General features: G+C 44.4%; 1 protein-coding gene across 3 annotated transcripts in view; it reads left to right on the plus strand.

Annotated features, from left to right (window-relative positions):
• Nucleotides 1-15,049, plus strand: part of Cyth3 (cytohesin 3) — a 98,959-nt gene that overhangs the window by 62,055 nt on the left and 21,855 nt on the right. For all 3 annotated transcript variants that reach the window (XM_008824006.3, XM_029559116.1, XM_029559115.1), the window contains exons 2-4: nt 5,411-5,493; nt 7,546-7,610; nt 8,134-8,200. In XM_008824006.3, coding sequence (XP_008822228.1) covers nt 5,411-5,493; nt 7,546-7,610; nt 8,134-8,200 — 215 coding nt within the window. The remainder of the gene's footprint in view (nt 1-5,410; nt 5,494-7,545; nt 7,611-8,133; nt 8,201-15,049) is intronic.

Here is a 15,049-nt window from a genome sequence, read left to right on the forward strand (position 1 = left end):
TATTTGGTATTAGATACTTATAGCAGTAATCCAGAAAAATCATAGCTTTTTGGTAGGATCTGTCACATTTCTTTGTTAGAAAGTACTTTATCTTGGAGATACTGTTTTTGTTTGTTTGTTTGTTTGTTTGTTTAGCACAGGGTCTCACTGTGTAGCTGTGTAGCACCAACTGGCCTAGAATTCGCTATGTATTCCAGGCTGGCTTCTATCTCACAGAGATCCTCCTACCTCTGTCTCTGCTGGGATTAAAGGCATGTGCCACCATGCCCAGCAATTCTGAATTTCTTTTTTAAAATGTTTATTTAATGTTTTATGTGTATGAGCTGTTTTGCCTGCACATAAGTGTACCTGTTATGCAGTGCCTGCAGAGGCCAGAAGACGGCATCAGACTCTCCTGGAATTGGTGTTACTGGACAGTTGTTAGCTGCCATCTAGGTGCTGGGATGAGAACCTGGGTCCTCTGCAAGGGCAATCAGTGGTCTTAACCACTGAGCCATCTCTCCAGCCCCAATTCTGAGTCTCTTGATACAATATTGTTATTGCAAATTTTGTTAATTTGGTTCAAGGTTTATAATATGTTCTTTCTCTCTCTCTGTACACACATATGAGAGTATGTGATGTATGTATGTGTTGAAGTATGTTTGGAGGCATATGTCAAGACCAGAGGAGGAAGCCAGGTGTCCTGCTTTGTCACTTTGCCTTCCCTTGAGACAAAGTCTCTCACTGGACCTGGAGCTAGTCTGGTGACCAGAAAGCCCCAGTAGTCCTCTTGTCTCTGCCCTGCCCCCTGCAGTGGTGGATTATACGAGCCTAGCTTTTTATGTGTGTCCTGGGGATTTGAACTCAGGTCCTCATGCTTGCATAGCAAGTGCTCCTACCCATGGAGACATCTCCCTAGCCCCTCTGATATGTACTTTTAGTATAGTTTATTATCAAATGTCATGTCACGTACAGGAACCAAACCCAGGTCCCCTGAAAGAACAGCAGGTGCTCTTAACCATTGAACCATCTCTCCAGCTCCACCCTGACTTTTTGAATATTATGCATCCCATTGTAACACATCTTAGACTGATTAGTCACTCAAAATATATTTGAAGAAATCTATTACTTGCTATGTCACCAACCATTATTATTGTTGATAGATATTGGCACAGAAAATTTTTGGGTTAGAAAAACAGAACTAGGCTGGGTGTGGTGGTGTATGCCTCTGTGAGTTCAAGGCCAGCCTGGTCTACATAGTGAGTTCCAGGCCAGCTGGGGCTACAGGGAGACCCTGTCTCAGAAAGACCTGGCACTTGGGCATGTGAAATGGCCTGTGTATCAGCAGATTTGTGAACACAGGGTTTCTTTGGTTGCAGAAATGCTGATAGAACGTCACTAAACAGCTAGTGCATCCTGGGTGTCTTAAGAAATAATGGGGGGCTGTAGAGATGGCTCGGTCATTTAGAGCACTGGCTGCTCTTGCAGAGGACTCAGGTTCAGTTCCCAGCACCCATATGGCAACTAAGAACCATCCCTGATGCAGGTCCTAGGGAACTCGATGCCCTCTTTTGGCTTCTGCATGCATTGCACATACTGGTGCATTTACATACATGCAGGCAAAACACTCATACACATAAAAAAGAAATACAGGATGGCACAGAAGCTGTGCCAATATTGGTCCAGAAATATTTCATTGCATACTTTATTCTTTTAATGGTTTAGTCTTATCTCTCCTTTTTATGCCAGGCACTGAACTCAGGGCCTTGCACATGCTAAGCATGCACTCTACCCCATCCCTGAAATAGCCTTTTTATTTATTCTTAAAATATTTATTTTTATGTGCATGAGTGTTTCAAGTTCTGAATATAAAATTGATAACAAATCAAATAGATGCAATGATTGTTATTTTGCTAAGCTTTTTAGAAAATATTTTTTCTATTTATTATTTTTATTTTATGTGTATGAATGTTATGCCTACATGCATGTAAGTGTATCTGTACCTGCATGCATGTAAGCACACGCATACACCCATAACAGACATGGAGGCCAGAGAACAGCTTTTAGGAGTTGATTCTCTCCTTCTACCATGTGGGCCCTGAAGATTGAACTTGGGTGATCAGGCTTGCTTGGTGGCAGGTGCCTTTACCTGCTGAGTCATGCCTTTAAGCCCCTTTCTTTGTTTTAGGCATGCAGATTCTGTTTGGAGTTACTGGTAATGGTCAACACTATTGTTTAACTCCTTAGTGCATTAAAGGCCATGAAAAGATAGACATTGTTGGAAGAGAAAAATCCAGGAAATCCATGAAAGTTTCTGATTGGAGGAACATTGGGCTCTTTAGAATCATATTGTTCTAGTGTTTCTATTCCTCTGTTAAGTCTGTTAGCAACCCTACTTCTCCTGAGGACAGGAGGAAGAAAATTGTTGGTAGACTTTGTAGAAGAAACACAAGTGTCTGTAAGTGATTGAAGTACTGTGCTTTCAGACTCTTGTTTTTATGTAGGTATGTAGGAGAATTGAGCAGAAGAAAAATCTTTTCTTAGGTGGTTGCTTTTAGGAGACCAAGCCATGTTGTTGACAGGCTTGACTTGAATCTTCAAGTACATCTATTCTCTAGGATTTGGATGGTATCCAGCTGACTGCTCTTAGAAATGTTCTTTTTGTTAAATGTTTTCTTTTTGGTAGGAGAACTATGTGCTTGCCAATATTTAATCTGTCTGGGCATTGAACATTGCTGGTTTTCTCCAGTGTACATTCTTTGCTCCTTTTGTGTCTTCCCTTTGAATGCTGTGTGTTGAATGATGGATATTCCTTCTACCTCTGCTGAATAGTGCACGCTGAGCCCTGAGAGAGGGTGGGCCAGTGAGAATTGAGGAAAGGCTTTATGAAATCTGCTGGTGAAAAGCTTGAGAAAGTTCTAGAGTGAGGAGGCATATAGTCTTAGCTTCTGAGGTAGAGTCTAGCAGGAAAGAAGCCAGTTTCAGAGTGAGTGTGGCACTTTGCAAGACAGAATTGAAACACTGGGTTCCCAGTGACCTTGCTGAGCGCCTTGTCTCGCCCAAAGCATGTTGCATGATTTTCTACATCTCTGAGTTTTTCCTGCTTGGTATGTGTTGAGCATCTTGGATGTGTCTATTCGTGCCTTTCATCAGATTTGTGGCACTGCAGTCATTATTTCTTCAAATGTTTCTTCTCCAGGAAAATAACTGTTCTCATGTTATTTTGAGGAGTTTGGTTGAGATAGCCTCTTAAAACCATGTAGCCTCATCTAATTCAGTAAGTAATAAATCTTTCCTCATTGACTGCTCAGCCCTAAATGGGATGTCTATGCCCTAGATGGGATGTCTATGCCAACTGCCACCCCCCCCAACCCAAGGCAATTTAACATAATCTGGAATCACCTAGAAAGGGAGTTTCAGTGAAGAATTATCTAGATTAGGTTGGCCTGTGGGCATGGGTATGAAGGATTTTCTTTTTCCTTTTCTTTTTTGAAAAATATTTTAATTTTATTTTTTATGTGTATAAGTGTATTGATTGCATGTATATAAGTGCACCTGTGTCATGCAGTGCCCATGGAGGTCAGAAAATGGTGTCAGATCCCCTGGAACTGGAGTTACAGAGGTTGTTGTTCTAGTTTGTTTCTCCATTGCTGTGACAAAGTACTCAGACCAATACCAACTTGGGGCAGAAAGGGTTTATTCCACTTACATCTCCTAGGTCATAGTCCATTACTGAAGGAGCTAGGAACTCAAGGCAGGAACTTGGAGACATGAGGTGAAGCACAGGCCATGGAAGAATACTGCTTACTGGCTTGCTCAACTTGTTTCTTATATAATACAGGACCACTTGCCAAGGGGTGGCACCATTCACAGTGGGCTGGGCCCTCCCACATCACTCAATAATGAAAAAAAAATGCCCCACAGCATGGCCACAGGTCAGTCCAGTGGAGATAGTTCCCCATTTGAGGCTCCCTCAATCCAGGTGTGTCAGGTTGACACTAAAGCAAGCTAGCACAGTTGGTAGCTGCCAGGTCCTCTGCAAGAGCAGCCAGTGCTCTTAACCGCTGAGCCATCTCTCCAGCCTGTGAGGGATTTTCTTAATTGGGTTAATTGAGGTGGGAAGACCTACCTGCCCTGATTGTAGGCAGCCCTATTTCAAGGGCGCAACACTGGACTGAAATAAGTGAGCTGAGCACCAGCATACAGTAATTTATCTCTCTCTGCTTTTGACTGTGGATGGAATGTGATGAGGTGCTTTAAGGCCATGCCATTCTGCCTTCCCTGGAGTGAATGATGGACTGTCACCTGGAATTGTGAGCTAAATAAACCTTCTCTCCCTGAAGGTGCTTTTGTCAGTATATTTTTATCACAACAGGAAATGAAACCAAGGCAATACCTAAACAATATGTTAATTTTGTTTGTTTCTGAGGTTTATAGATAAATTCTTCATGGCTACATTATTTTCTTGAGATCATCTGTTGCTTATACTTTACTCACTTTCACTTTCATTTTGGATTCTAACACATTTACCCATTCTACTGTGGTTGGGCATTTAATTTTTTTTTAAGCTATAAGATGTGCTTTGACATTATTGCATGGCTAGAGAGTCTTTCTAATGCATATATCTAGAATAAAATTGCTGGGTCATAGCATGTGCATCTTTGATACTGTCAGACAGTACCTAATTGTTTTCTAAAAGTAGCTGTGCCCATTTATATTTCCAGCAGACCATGCCCCCATACCCCTGGCCAGGCCAATCTGGTGAACTTTACAGGCATTTTTATAAAGTATCAGTTAGCTGTGCACTAGAAAGTTCCTGGTTCTGTAAGGCTTGTGGTGGGGCTTGAGTGGGAGGCCAGCAGCACCCTGCCTTCCCATAGCATCTCTTACTCCCCAAATGTGTAACCACTTTGACCTTTCTTAGCTTTCTGTGTCTGGTTCGGTAGGTGTTTTATGTGTTAGAGGCTTAGCACTTTGAGAGTAAAGGGCTAAGAAGCAATCCGAGACTGAGAGCAGCAGGTAGGCCTTGCTGACTATTCCCTGCTGGGTGCTGTTGGGTTTGCCACCAGCCTCCAATGTCAGTGTCTGTAGACCTACAGGGGGTGAGAGGGTTCAAAGAAGTGTCTCCTCATTTCAGCCTCTAGTCAGGGCAGTGTGGGGAGGAGGGAGGCCATGGGTAAGACTTGGGGGAAGTGTCAGTGTTTGTCTTACCCCTTAGTTTTGGTGGTGTGGAGTACCCTCAGGTGTGATTCCTGACCTTTAGCTTCTGTTTCCCTTGAGATAAACCGCCTTCTGTGGAGAGAGCAGGAGAGGGGGCATCAGAAGCTTTCCAAACTGCCTTCCAGCCAGACCTCCCACTTTCAGTCTTACCAGCATTACTAGATTTTTTTTCCCCCAAAGTCGTTGAACTTTTTTTCTCTCCTCCTCTCAGTCCCTGAAGACCTGTCATTAGAAGAGAGAGAAGAACTTTTGGATATTCGTCGAAGAAAAAAGGAACTTATTGATGACATTGAGGTAAAGCAACAATAAGAGCCAAACTTCTTAGCTTTTGAATTTGGGTGGAATAGTGAATAGCGTAGCTTAGAGAGAATGTGAAAAGTGGACACTCAGTGTGTGTATGAGAACCGTACAGAGACCAGCAAAGAGCTCTCCAAGCTGGTGAAGTTCTCCAGGCTGACTGCCCATTCCAGATAGCACAGACTGAACTAGAAACCAAGATAGTGGAAATATAATCTACAGCTATCCCCTTGTGGCCCAAATCACAGCCTGGAACAGTTGCCCCCCCCCCCTTTTTTTGTCTTTTTGAAGCAGGGTCTCCCTGTAGCCCCAGCTGTCCTGGAACTCACTGTGTAGACCAGGCTGGCCTTGAACTCATAGAGATCCACCTGCCTTTGCCTCCCAAGTGCTGGGATTCCAGGCTTGCGCCACCATGCCCAGCTCAGTTGCCCTTTTTAATAGGCCATCAGAGAGCCTTTGAATGAATGGACAAGCATGTATTGGATTCCAGCTGTATACCAAGTGCCTTCTAGGTGATAGGAGCAGAATGACAGGTTGGACAAAGACGAATAAAGCATAAGTGCACAAATGCTGCCCTTCCCACACTTGTGTACTTGGCTCAGAGGCAGGGTGGAGGGGGTATCCCACAGGACAGGCAAATGAATAAAGCCACAGTTTCAGAGCTGGGGTGCCTGTGGTGTTATGGAGACTATCCAGAGGCCTCCTGGATCCTTCTTCCTTAGAAAGGTCAGTCGTGTGGCTTTTTTCGAGACACTTCCTAGTCATTGTCATTGCCAAAATACATGTGGCCTCATAGGCCACTCACTGTAGGGCCTTGTCCCCAACAATAGCGCCTTTCTAGGAACTTGCTTTTGAAGTCTGAATTTCTTGGCACACACGTAATAGGGTTCTGAATAATAAAAATTTCTTTGTACTTAAGAGATAATTTGTGGGTATCTGATTCTAAGGTTGACCTGCATTCTTGGAAAAATTCTGCAACCCATTTAGTCCTTTAGCTAAAGAGTAAGTGGATATCATTTGGACACTAGGAGTCACTCTGCTAACTAATATGGAATCTTCATTGAGCTCTGGTACTTCCTTCTGTCACTGAGGATGCAGAGTCCAGGGAGGCCTAGCAGCTCCCAAGGGGAAGCCCCCAGCGAGGACCATACTGTTTTTGTCCCCTCTGTTTCTGGTGTCTCTGAGTTGGGCTTTTTTCTTGGGGCTTTGTCCCTCATGAAGTGAAATAATCACGAGACTGTTGATACACAAACCTACGTCAACATGCTTCCCCTGAGAAGGCAGGCCACCAGGCCCTCTAGCGTGGATAGCTGCAGTGAAGTGAGCCCAGGATGCTACTACCTTTACGTGCGTCACCAGAGTTCTCTCAGGGTCTCTTGTACAATCAGAAAAGCCATATAATATATTTTAATGTGAATTTATTATGCCCTCAGGGAGGGGGTAAATGGGGGAACTTACACAGAGACAAACACTTTTGCACCTTGGCTCAGAGCCTGCCACTTCAGATGCTTCCGCAGCTGCCCATAGTCTCCATTAACTTTTGCCCACGCATCTTGGGCCCGCAGTCTCCTCCCAGGTCGGTAAATGCCCCCTCTCAGGTCCATGCAGGTGAGGGGCCAGGGCCATCTCTTTCTTTACACCCTCTGCTGGGGCTGGGAGCATTCCTCCCAGCTTGCAGCTTCCGTCCCAAGATAGCACAGAAAACCCATCCCCAGTTCATTTTCCGCAGTAGGCCCCACCCCTTGGAGGAACCAGTTACCTGGGAGACTACGTTGTGTCTTACATTTTCACACCTCCTTGATTTTTCACACAAGCCCTTCAGAGCCTGCCTGGCTGGTCCCGTGACCTGTCTGATGAGAGGTAGTGTTGTTTTCTATGTCAGTTTTCTTAGGCTCTGCTACCTCAGGCATTGAGTCTGCCTGTACTGATATGAATGTTGAGTTTCTGGCCCGGTGATGCTCAGGTGAGCCCTGAGGGAGCTTGTCTCTGAGCCTAGGAGTGTAGGGCAGTTAAGATACCTCATGATTCAAATTCCTGCTTTTTTGACAGAGGCTGAAATATGAAATTGCAGAAGTGATGACAGAGATTGACAACCTGACTTCTGTGGAGGAGAGGTAAGCAGTTCATGGGTGGACTCTGGTTACTGACCCTCTTTGTTTCTGCTGCCGGCCTCCCTCCATTTGAGCTTACTAACTGGAGCTGCAGCAGGATCTCAAGGGCAGGCCTGGGAAGTAGGTCCTGTGGAGTTGTCCATCCTCCTCCCTGCCTGCTGCTCCTGCCTTCTTGTGGAAGTGGATCGACCCTCAACTTTATCCAAGTCCTCACCTACTTTTGTTGGTTGAGTATAAGCACAGTAACTCAGAGTGAACTGCCCAGAACTAACCTTTTGATACCATAAGGAACCATGCCTTTTTATTTTAAAAAAGTCACTATTTTTCAGCATTATCATTTCTCAAGTATGATACTGCATGTAAAAAAGATGCATAGCAGCTGCCATGGCTCTGGAGGGTGGATGCTAGGCACGATTGTTTTGTCTATTCTTATATTGTTCTGAGAGGGGACGTGAATGGAAGGGTGACTCCACTGTACTCTGTGAATGTACTCACTAATGATTTTAAAATCATTTCATACCAATAGCAAAACTACTCAGAGGAATAAGCAGATAGCCATGGGAAGAAAGAAATTCAACATGGACCCCAAAAAGGTGAGTGAATAGTTCCAGATTTCCAGCATGTGACTGATTGATAGGTTGATTTTTTAGCAGCTATGATTCCCTTTGGACAAAGGAGTTATCTCATGAAAAGATGGAGTTGATGTTGCATTTTGTCATGAGCAGGATAAAGAAGATATGCTCCTGGACCCAAAAGCCTTTGTCATAGTATGGGGTTCTGAGTGTGGATGGAATCCTGTGGAGCCCTTGGGCTGAGTTTGGAGGGAGCTCCAAGTCTAGGCACTCTAGACAGCCCTGTGGCATCTGCTTGCCACATGCAAGGAAGTTGAAGTTTAATCAGACTGTGCTAAAATTGCTCAGTAGGCTTCTTTTTGTATATCTCTTTACATCAATATATTTATACTAATTACTGGTTCTATTCAACTATTTATTTGTAATTATGTTGCTCACTGAAAGCAGAAGGTTCATTTAGTCCGCATATGACTTTTGGCTGGGAAAAAATTACCAAAATCATTTGGTTCTGAAGAGCTAGTTGTGGCACTTGCCTTAGTCAGCTTATCTGCTGTCACAAAGTACCATGGTCCGAAAACCAGGTGTGGTGGTACATGCCTGTACCACCTGTAGCACCCAGGGAAGGGTGAGAGCAGGAGGATCAAAAGCTCAAAGTTATCTTTGGCTACAAAGCCAAATGGAAGACAGTCTGGGATACATGAGACCCTTACCTTCAAAAATGAAATACCTACACCTAGACTGGAAGGTCTTAAGCAAAAACATTTCTTATAGTTCTAGGGGCTACAAGTCTGAGATCAGAGTTGCCTGCATAGTTGGGTTCTGGTGAGGGCTCTCTTTCCATTTGTGGATGGCTCCCTTCTTGCTGAATCTTCTCATAGCCAGGGTGTGGAGCAAGCTGACTCTAGGGTTTCTCTTCCTGAGGGCACAAATCCTCCAGACCAGGCTGCCCTGCCCAAATGACTGTATTGCACCCTGATTACCCTCAAAGACCCTTCCTTCATAGGCTATCATGTGGGTTTGGGTGTTTCAATGTGTGAGTTTTGAGGGACACATACATTTAACATAAACACACCAGATAAACTCACTTTCCTTCAGATGGAATCCAGAACTACATTTACTTCCCAGGTCTTACTGAACCATGAAACACTGGGAAGCACAAGGAAATTGTCAGAGTAAGTAAAGCCTTTCAGGTTAGGAGGAAATTTAAATCTCTGAGTGATGACACTTTAAGCAAGGACCTTTGGTTTTGTTCACTGCAGTAGATTCTAGAAGTAGCACTTAGGTTTATAAATAAACCAGAGGAAAGGTTTGATTAGATCAAGGAAGCTGAAAACACATTACTGCTTCTCCCTTTTATTCCCAGTGCCCTAGAAATGCCTTAAAAATAAAATACACAAATCTACAGCAAGTGGGACTTCACTCAGTGGACTAGAAATCGACACCTCCTTTTGAGAAGGAAGACATCAGCTGAGGAAGGAAGGATGCCCAGGTCATATATAGGAACAAACTGTGGCAGGACGTGAGAGAGCCCTGGAGTCAGCAGGCTCCATGGGGGCAGATGCAGGGAATTGGGGCAGCATTGGGACTTAGAGACTGTTTATGGACTAGAAATCGACACCTCCTTTTGAGAAGGAAGACATCAGCTGAGGAAGGAAGGATGCCCAGGTCATATATAGGAACAAACTGTGGCAGGATGTGAGAGAGCCCTGGAGTCAGCAGGCTCCATGGGGGCAGATGCAGGGAATTAGGGCAGCATTGGGACTTAGAGACTGTTTACCAGTCTCAGGTACAGGGCCCCCTGGAACTGAGAAGCAAGAGGGCAACATCCAGTATGACTGGCAGCCCAAGGAGGAGCAGTGGCCCTGCTGGAGGTTAGCCCCTGCTGGAGGTCAGCCCTGGACACAGGCCTCCTGTGTGCTACTCTGCCAAATCACTGGAGGTAACTTCAGTGAAAATGGAAAATAGATCTTTTTGAGATAGGGTCTCATGTATCCTAAGCTGACCTAGGACTTGCTACATAGCCAAAGATGACCTTGAACTCAGTCCTCCTGCCTCTACCTCCTGAGTGCTGGGATTACAGGTATATGCCACCATGTCCAGTTTCCAAAGTGATAGGAATCAAACTCAAGGCCTCATGCATTCTAGGCAAGCACTCTATCAACTGAGCCACATCCCCTGCTCTATCAGTGACTCTTGACTATGGAAATAAGCTTGCCCAACCAAGTTGTACCAAGCATTTGAAGAAACCAGTACCTGAAAGGGACATGGGGCTGGACAAACAGTAGAAATAACAATGGAGGAAACAAACATAATAGAATCAATACAAGGGAAACTTCTAAGAATAGGATATTTGTATGTATTATAATTATCATCAAATAAATTGGGTAGCATGTTTCTACTCCATGATACAAAATGTGTGTGTGTGTGTGTGTGAGAGAGAGAGAGAGAGAGAGAGAGAGAGAGAGAGAGAGAGAGAGAGAGAGAACGACCCATGTGAGAGAGAGAGAGAGAGAGAGAGAGAGAGAGAGAGAGAGAGAGAGAGAGAGAACGAACCTCCGAAATAAAGAATGTCAATGCAGTAGCCTGAGCCTGGACTGTGACGGAGAGGATGGCTGGAGAGTGGAGTCATGAGCTAGAAAAGTCAGAGGTATAATTTTCCACACACTGTATGTGTGTAGATCCATATGCATATGCATATAGGTCAACATCAGGCATTTTCCTCTATGACTTTCTATTTTATTTTTTGAGATGGTCTCTCATGAAACCTGGAGTTTGCCATTTGAACTAGACTTGCTGCCCAGCGAGTTCCAGGAATCCTCCTGTTCCCACCTCCTAGCACTGGGATTAAAGACATGTGCTACTACACCCAGCTTTTTATGTGGGTGTGAAGGATCCAAACTCAGAACCTCATGCTTATGCAGCAGGCACTTTACCCACTGAGCTGTCTCCTCAACTCTTCTCCCCAGTTTTTCACAGACCATATATAACAAGATAAGAAGATAGGTTCAGTCACCCAGATTTTGTTCAGTAGAAATCCCAAAGATGAGAATTGAATGTAGTGATCAGGGAATGTTCTCAGGAAACCTTGAACTATTTCAGAAGTAGACTAAGATAAGAATCCTCAGGGGTCTGGAGAGATGGCTTAGTGGTTAAGAGAGCTTTCTGCTTTTGTAAAGGACCCCAGTTCAGTTCCCAGCACCCATGTTGAACAACTTCAGCTCCAGAGGAACCAACACCTTCTTCTGGACTTCATTGGCCCCTGCACTCATGTGTACAAACCCATACACAGACATACATATATAATTTGAAAAAAAATCTTTAAAAGCCTCAGATTCACCAAATGCTAAGTAGGATTAATAGTTAGAAGGCCAATATACAAATGCATTCAGTAAAATATCATGAAACTTGTAGATAAAGAATAATTCATTGACTTTCCAAGATGGAAAGACCAGACTACTAAAAACGAAATCAGCTTATTACTGGGGAATGCTGATCAGTGGCAGTAGGGAAATAGTTTCTTCCACAAGTTGAGGAAAAATGACTTAGAACTGAGAATTCTGTCTGTCCAGACTGTCACCGATGAAAGGAAACAATGACATGTTTAGACATTCTGGGACTCAAAATTCCAGCCACTTGGACTTCTTCTCATTCTAGTCATTGAGTAACTGGAGAAATACACCTCAGCACAAGCAGCAAGACCAGGATAAAGATGATGTGCAAAGCCAAGCTTGGTAGGGCATGCTTTTAGTCCCATCTGGGGAGGCTGAGGCAGGAGGGTCCTAAGTTCAAGACCAGCCTGAACTACATAGTGTGACCCTGTCTCACAAAACAGGCACAAAAAGATGATAAAACCAGCAGAGGACTGGAAGAGTGAAGAGCACTTGCACAGTGAAGAGCACTTGCTGTTCTTGCAGAGGACCCAAGTTCCGTTCCCAGCACCTATGCAAGGTGGCTCACAACTCCAGTTCCAGGGTATCCAATGCCCTCTTAAGACTGGGGCCCTGTGGGCCCCCCCCATACACACACAAACACACACACAATGTACAGATAAATACAAATAAAATAAAAATAAAATAAAAACTCCAGCAAAATCTACAGCTTAATGAGAAAATTGCTATTTGAAAAATGTTTTTAGCCCCAAATTATTTCAGTATATAAATATCAAAGAGGGGAAGAATGATGAAAAGACAGCCTAGGTTTTCCAGGTCTTGATAGGTAAATACAAGTTTACGTATTTGTCAAGATTTTGAGTTGCTATTAAAGACAGGAATGAAATCAAGTTTATAAGTTGCTGGGAAACATTGAATTAGGATGTGAGTAAATCAAAGAAGACTAAAAAGGCACATGAAATAGAAAGAACAAAATAAAAGCCTGGCATGGTGCTGTACACTGGTAATCCCAGCGCTAGGGAAGTGGAGGCACGAGAATTGTGAGGTCAAGACTAGATTGGGCTGCACAAGATCCTATACTTCTGCTTCAGAAAAAACAAAACAAAATAAAACACAGAGATGAGAAGTTGTAATAAATCAATGATCACCATAGAATTGACTGGGCCTCTTGAGGACAGACACTTTATTAACAGGTTAAAAGTGAATACCACTAGACCTCAGTGGAAGAACTTGCACTGAGGGACGTCTGGGGACACTAACTTGACCCAGTAGGCCTTAATGCCAATGACAGAATGTATAAATTCCACTGGAGGGCCTGTGGGAAGGGACCAATGGGGAGGGGCATATGAAGATATGCTGTATTAAATATAGAAAATCAATAAAAAAATTACCAAAAAATGTGAATACCAGTTGTCTTCTGGTTGAGAGGGGCACCTAGGGGAGGGTTAGAAATGAGGAAGCAGGAAAAAAATACCAGGTTGAAGGGCTGAATGGTGTCCTCCACTTGTATTGTTTTTTTTTTTTATTTTTTAAAAATTCATTTATTCCAGGGGTGGTAGCGTACACCTTTAATCCTAGCACTGGGAAGGCAGAGGCAGGTGGACTTCTGTGATATTGAAGCCAGCTTGATCTACACAGCAAGTTCCAGATTAGCTGGAGCTACAAGGGAGACCCTATCTCAAACAACAACAACAAAAAATCCATTTGTGTATGCAAGGCATGTTTATATCACAGTGCACATGTGGAGGTCAGGGGACAACTTGTGGGAGTTGGTTCTCTCCTTCCACCATGTGAGTCCTGGTAATTGAAGTCAGGTCACCAGCTTGGTTAAAAGCACCTTCATCCATTAAGCCATGTCTCCAGCCCTTAAATAATCCTTTAATTATTTTGGCTCTTGGTTTAGAGGTTTCAGTCATGGTCATCTGGGGGCCTAGCTTTTTGTTTGAGGTAAGGCAGAACATCATGGTGGTAGGAGTGTGTGGCAGAGGCTGCTTACCTCTATGAAGACAGAAAACAGAAAAGTCACAGGAAGGGGCCACTTATATCCTTCAAAGACATGCCTCTACCAGCCCACTTCCCCTAACCAGATCCTACCCTCCATAATTCTTTTCCCTTCAGCCAATTAATGTCTTTAACCCTTGATTAAGTCAGAGCCCTCAGTCTAGACTCTCTAGTCTACTGCTAGAAGCATCCTCACCGACATACCCAGAGGCATCTTTCACTAACCTAGATGTCTCTCAACCCAACCAAGTTGACAAGGTTAACCAGCGTAGGGTCTCTGGCTTGAACTAACCTAGTGGCTCCTGTTTTCCTTCCTTGCAGGAAGCCTCCACTGCTCCCTTTCTGTCACTTGTAAGTGACCCTGTTCTGACTATTTGGCTTTCTTACATCCCTGGTGGTTTTGCAGTACTCCAAGATACAACTGTATTGATTACTTTTCTCACTGCTGTGACAAAATACCTGAAAAAAAGCAACTTAAGGAAGGGAAAGTTGTATTTTTGCTCACAGTTTGAGGGTGCAGTCCATCATGGTGGGAGGCATGGTGGAAGGAGCGTGAGGCAGCTGGTCACATGTCCTCCACAGCCAGGAAGCAGAGAGAAATGAATGCTGGTGCTCAGCTCGCTTTCTCCTTTTTATTCAGTCCAGTATCCCAGTCCATGGGATGGTCTTAATTAAGTTCTTCCCACCTTAGTTAAACTCTCTTGAAACTCCCTTCCAGACATTCCCAGAAACCTTTTTCCTAGACATTCCAAATCTTGTCAGGTTGACAGTCAGGATCATCATTACAGCAACCTAGTCCTTTGGGAGGGTGGATATTCAGGGCAGGTTGTAAACATCTAGAAAGTATATTCCTCAAGCCCACCATGACATGGAAGAGGCCTAGGTTTTCAAGGTCTGGCATCCAGCCTGTGATAAAGACATTGCAAGATAATTATGAGGGGCAGAAAGCCAGGGTGGCAAGGACGCAGGACTCTCTTAAGGACCCTGGGACTGCCATGTCTGCCTAGCAGGCAATGAGTTCTTTCAGGCACTGAGCTCTTTCAGGGTAGCTGTCCAGAATTCAGTAGAGAGGGAGTGGCTGCAAACTCAACCTGGGGTACCAGTCACCAGGGACTCAGCCTGGAGCCAGCCCCACCCTACTTCTCCTCCTGAATGCCCTTTGCTCCAGGATCCTGGATTCTCCTCCTGACAACCCCAGTGTCCTAGTTTGTTCTTTATTTCTGTGACAAAATACTCTGACCACTATCAACTTGGGGAGGAAAGGGTTTATTCAGCTTACATCTCCCAGTTCATCAGGGAGCCCAAGGTAGGAACTCAGGGCAGGAACCTGGAAGCAGGAGCTGGAGCATAGGCCATGGAGGAACACTGCTTACTGGCATGCTCCCTTGGCCCCTGCTCAGCATGCTTTCTTATGCAACACAGGCCCACCTGCCCAGGGGTGGCACCACCCACAGTGGGCTGGGCCCTCCCACATCACTCA

The sequence above is a fragment of the Nannospalax galili genome, unplaced genomic scaffold, assembly GCF_000622305.1.
Source record: "Nannospalax galili isolate Female #2095 unplaced genomic scaffold, S.galili_v1.0 scaffold809, whole genome shotgun sequence".
Taxonomy (NCBI): Eukaryota; Metazoa; Chordata; class Mammalia; order Rodentia; family Spalacidae; genus Nannospalax; species Nannospalax galili.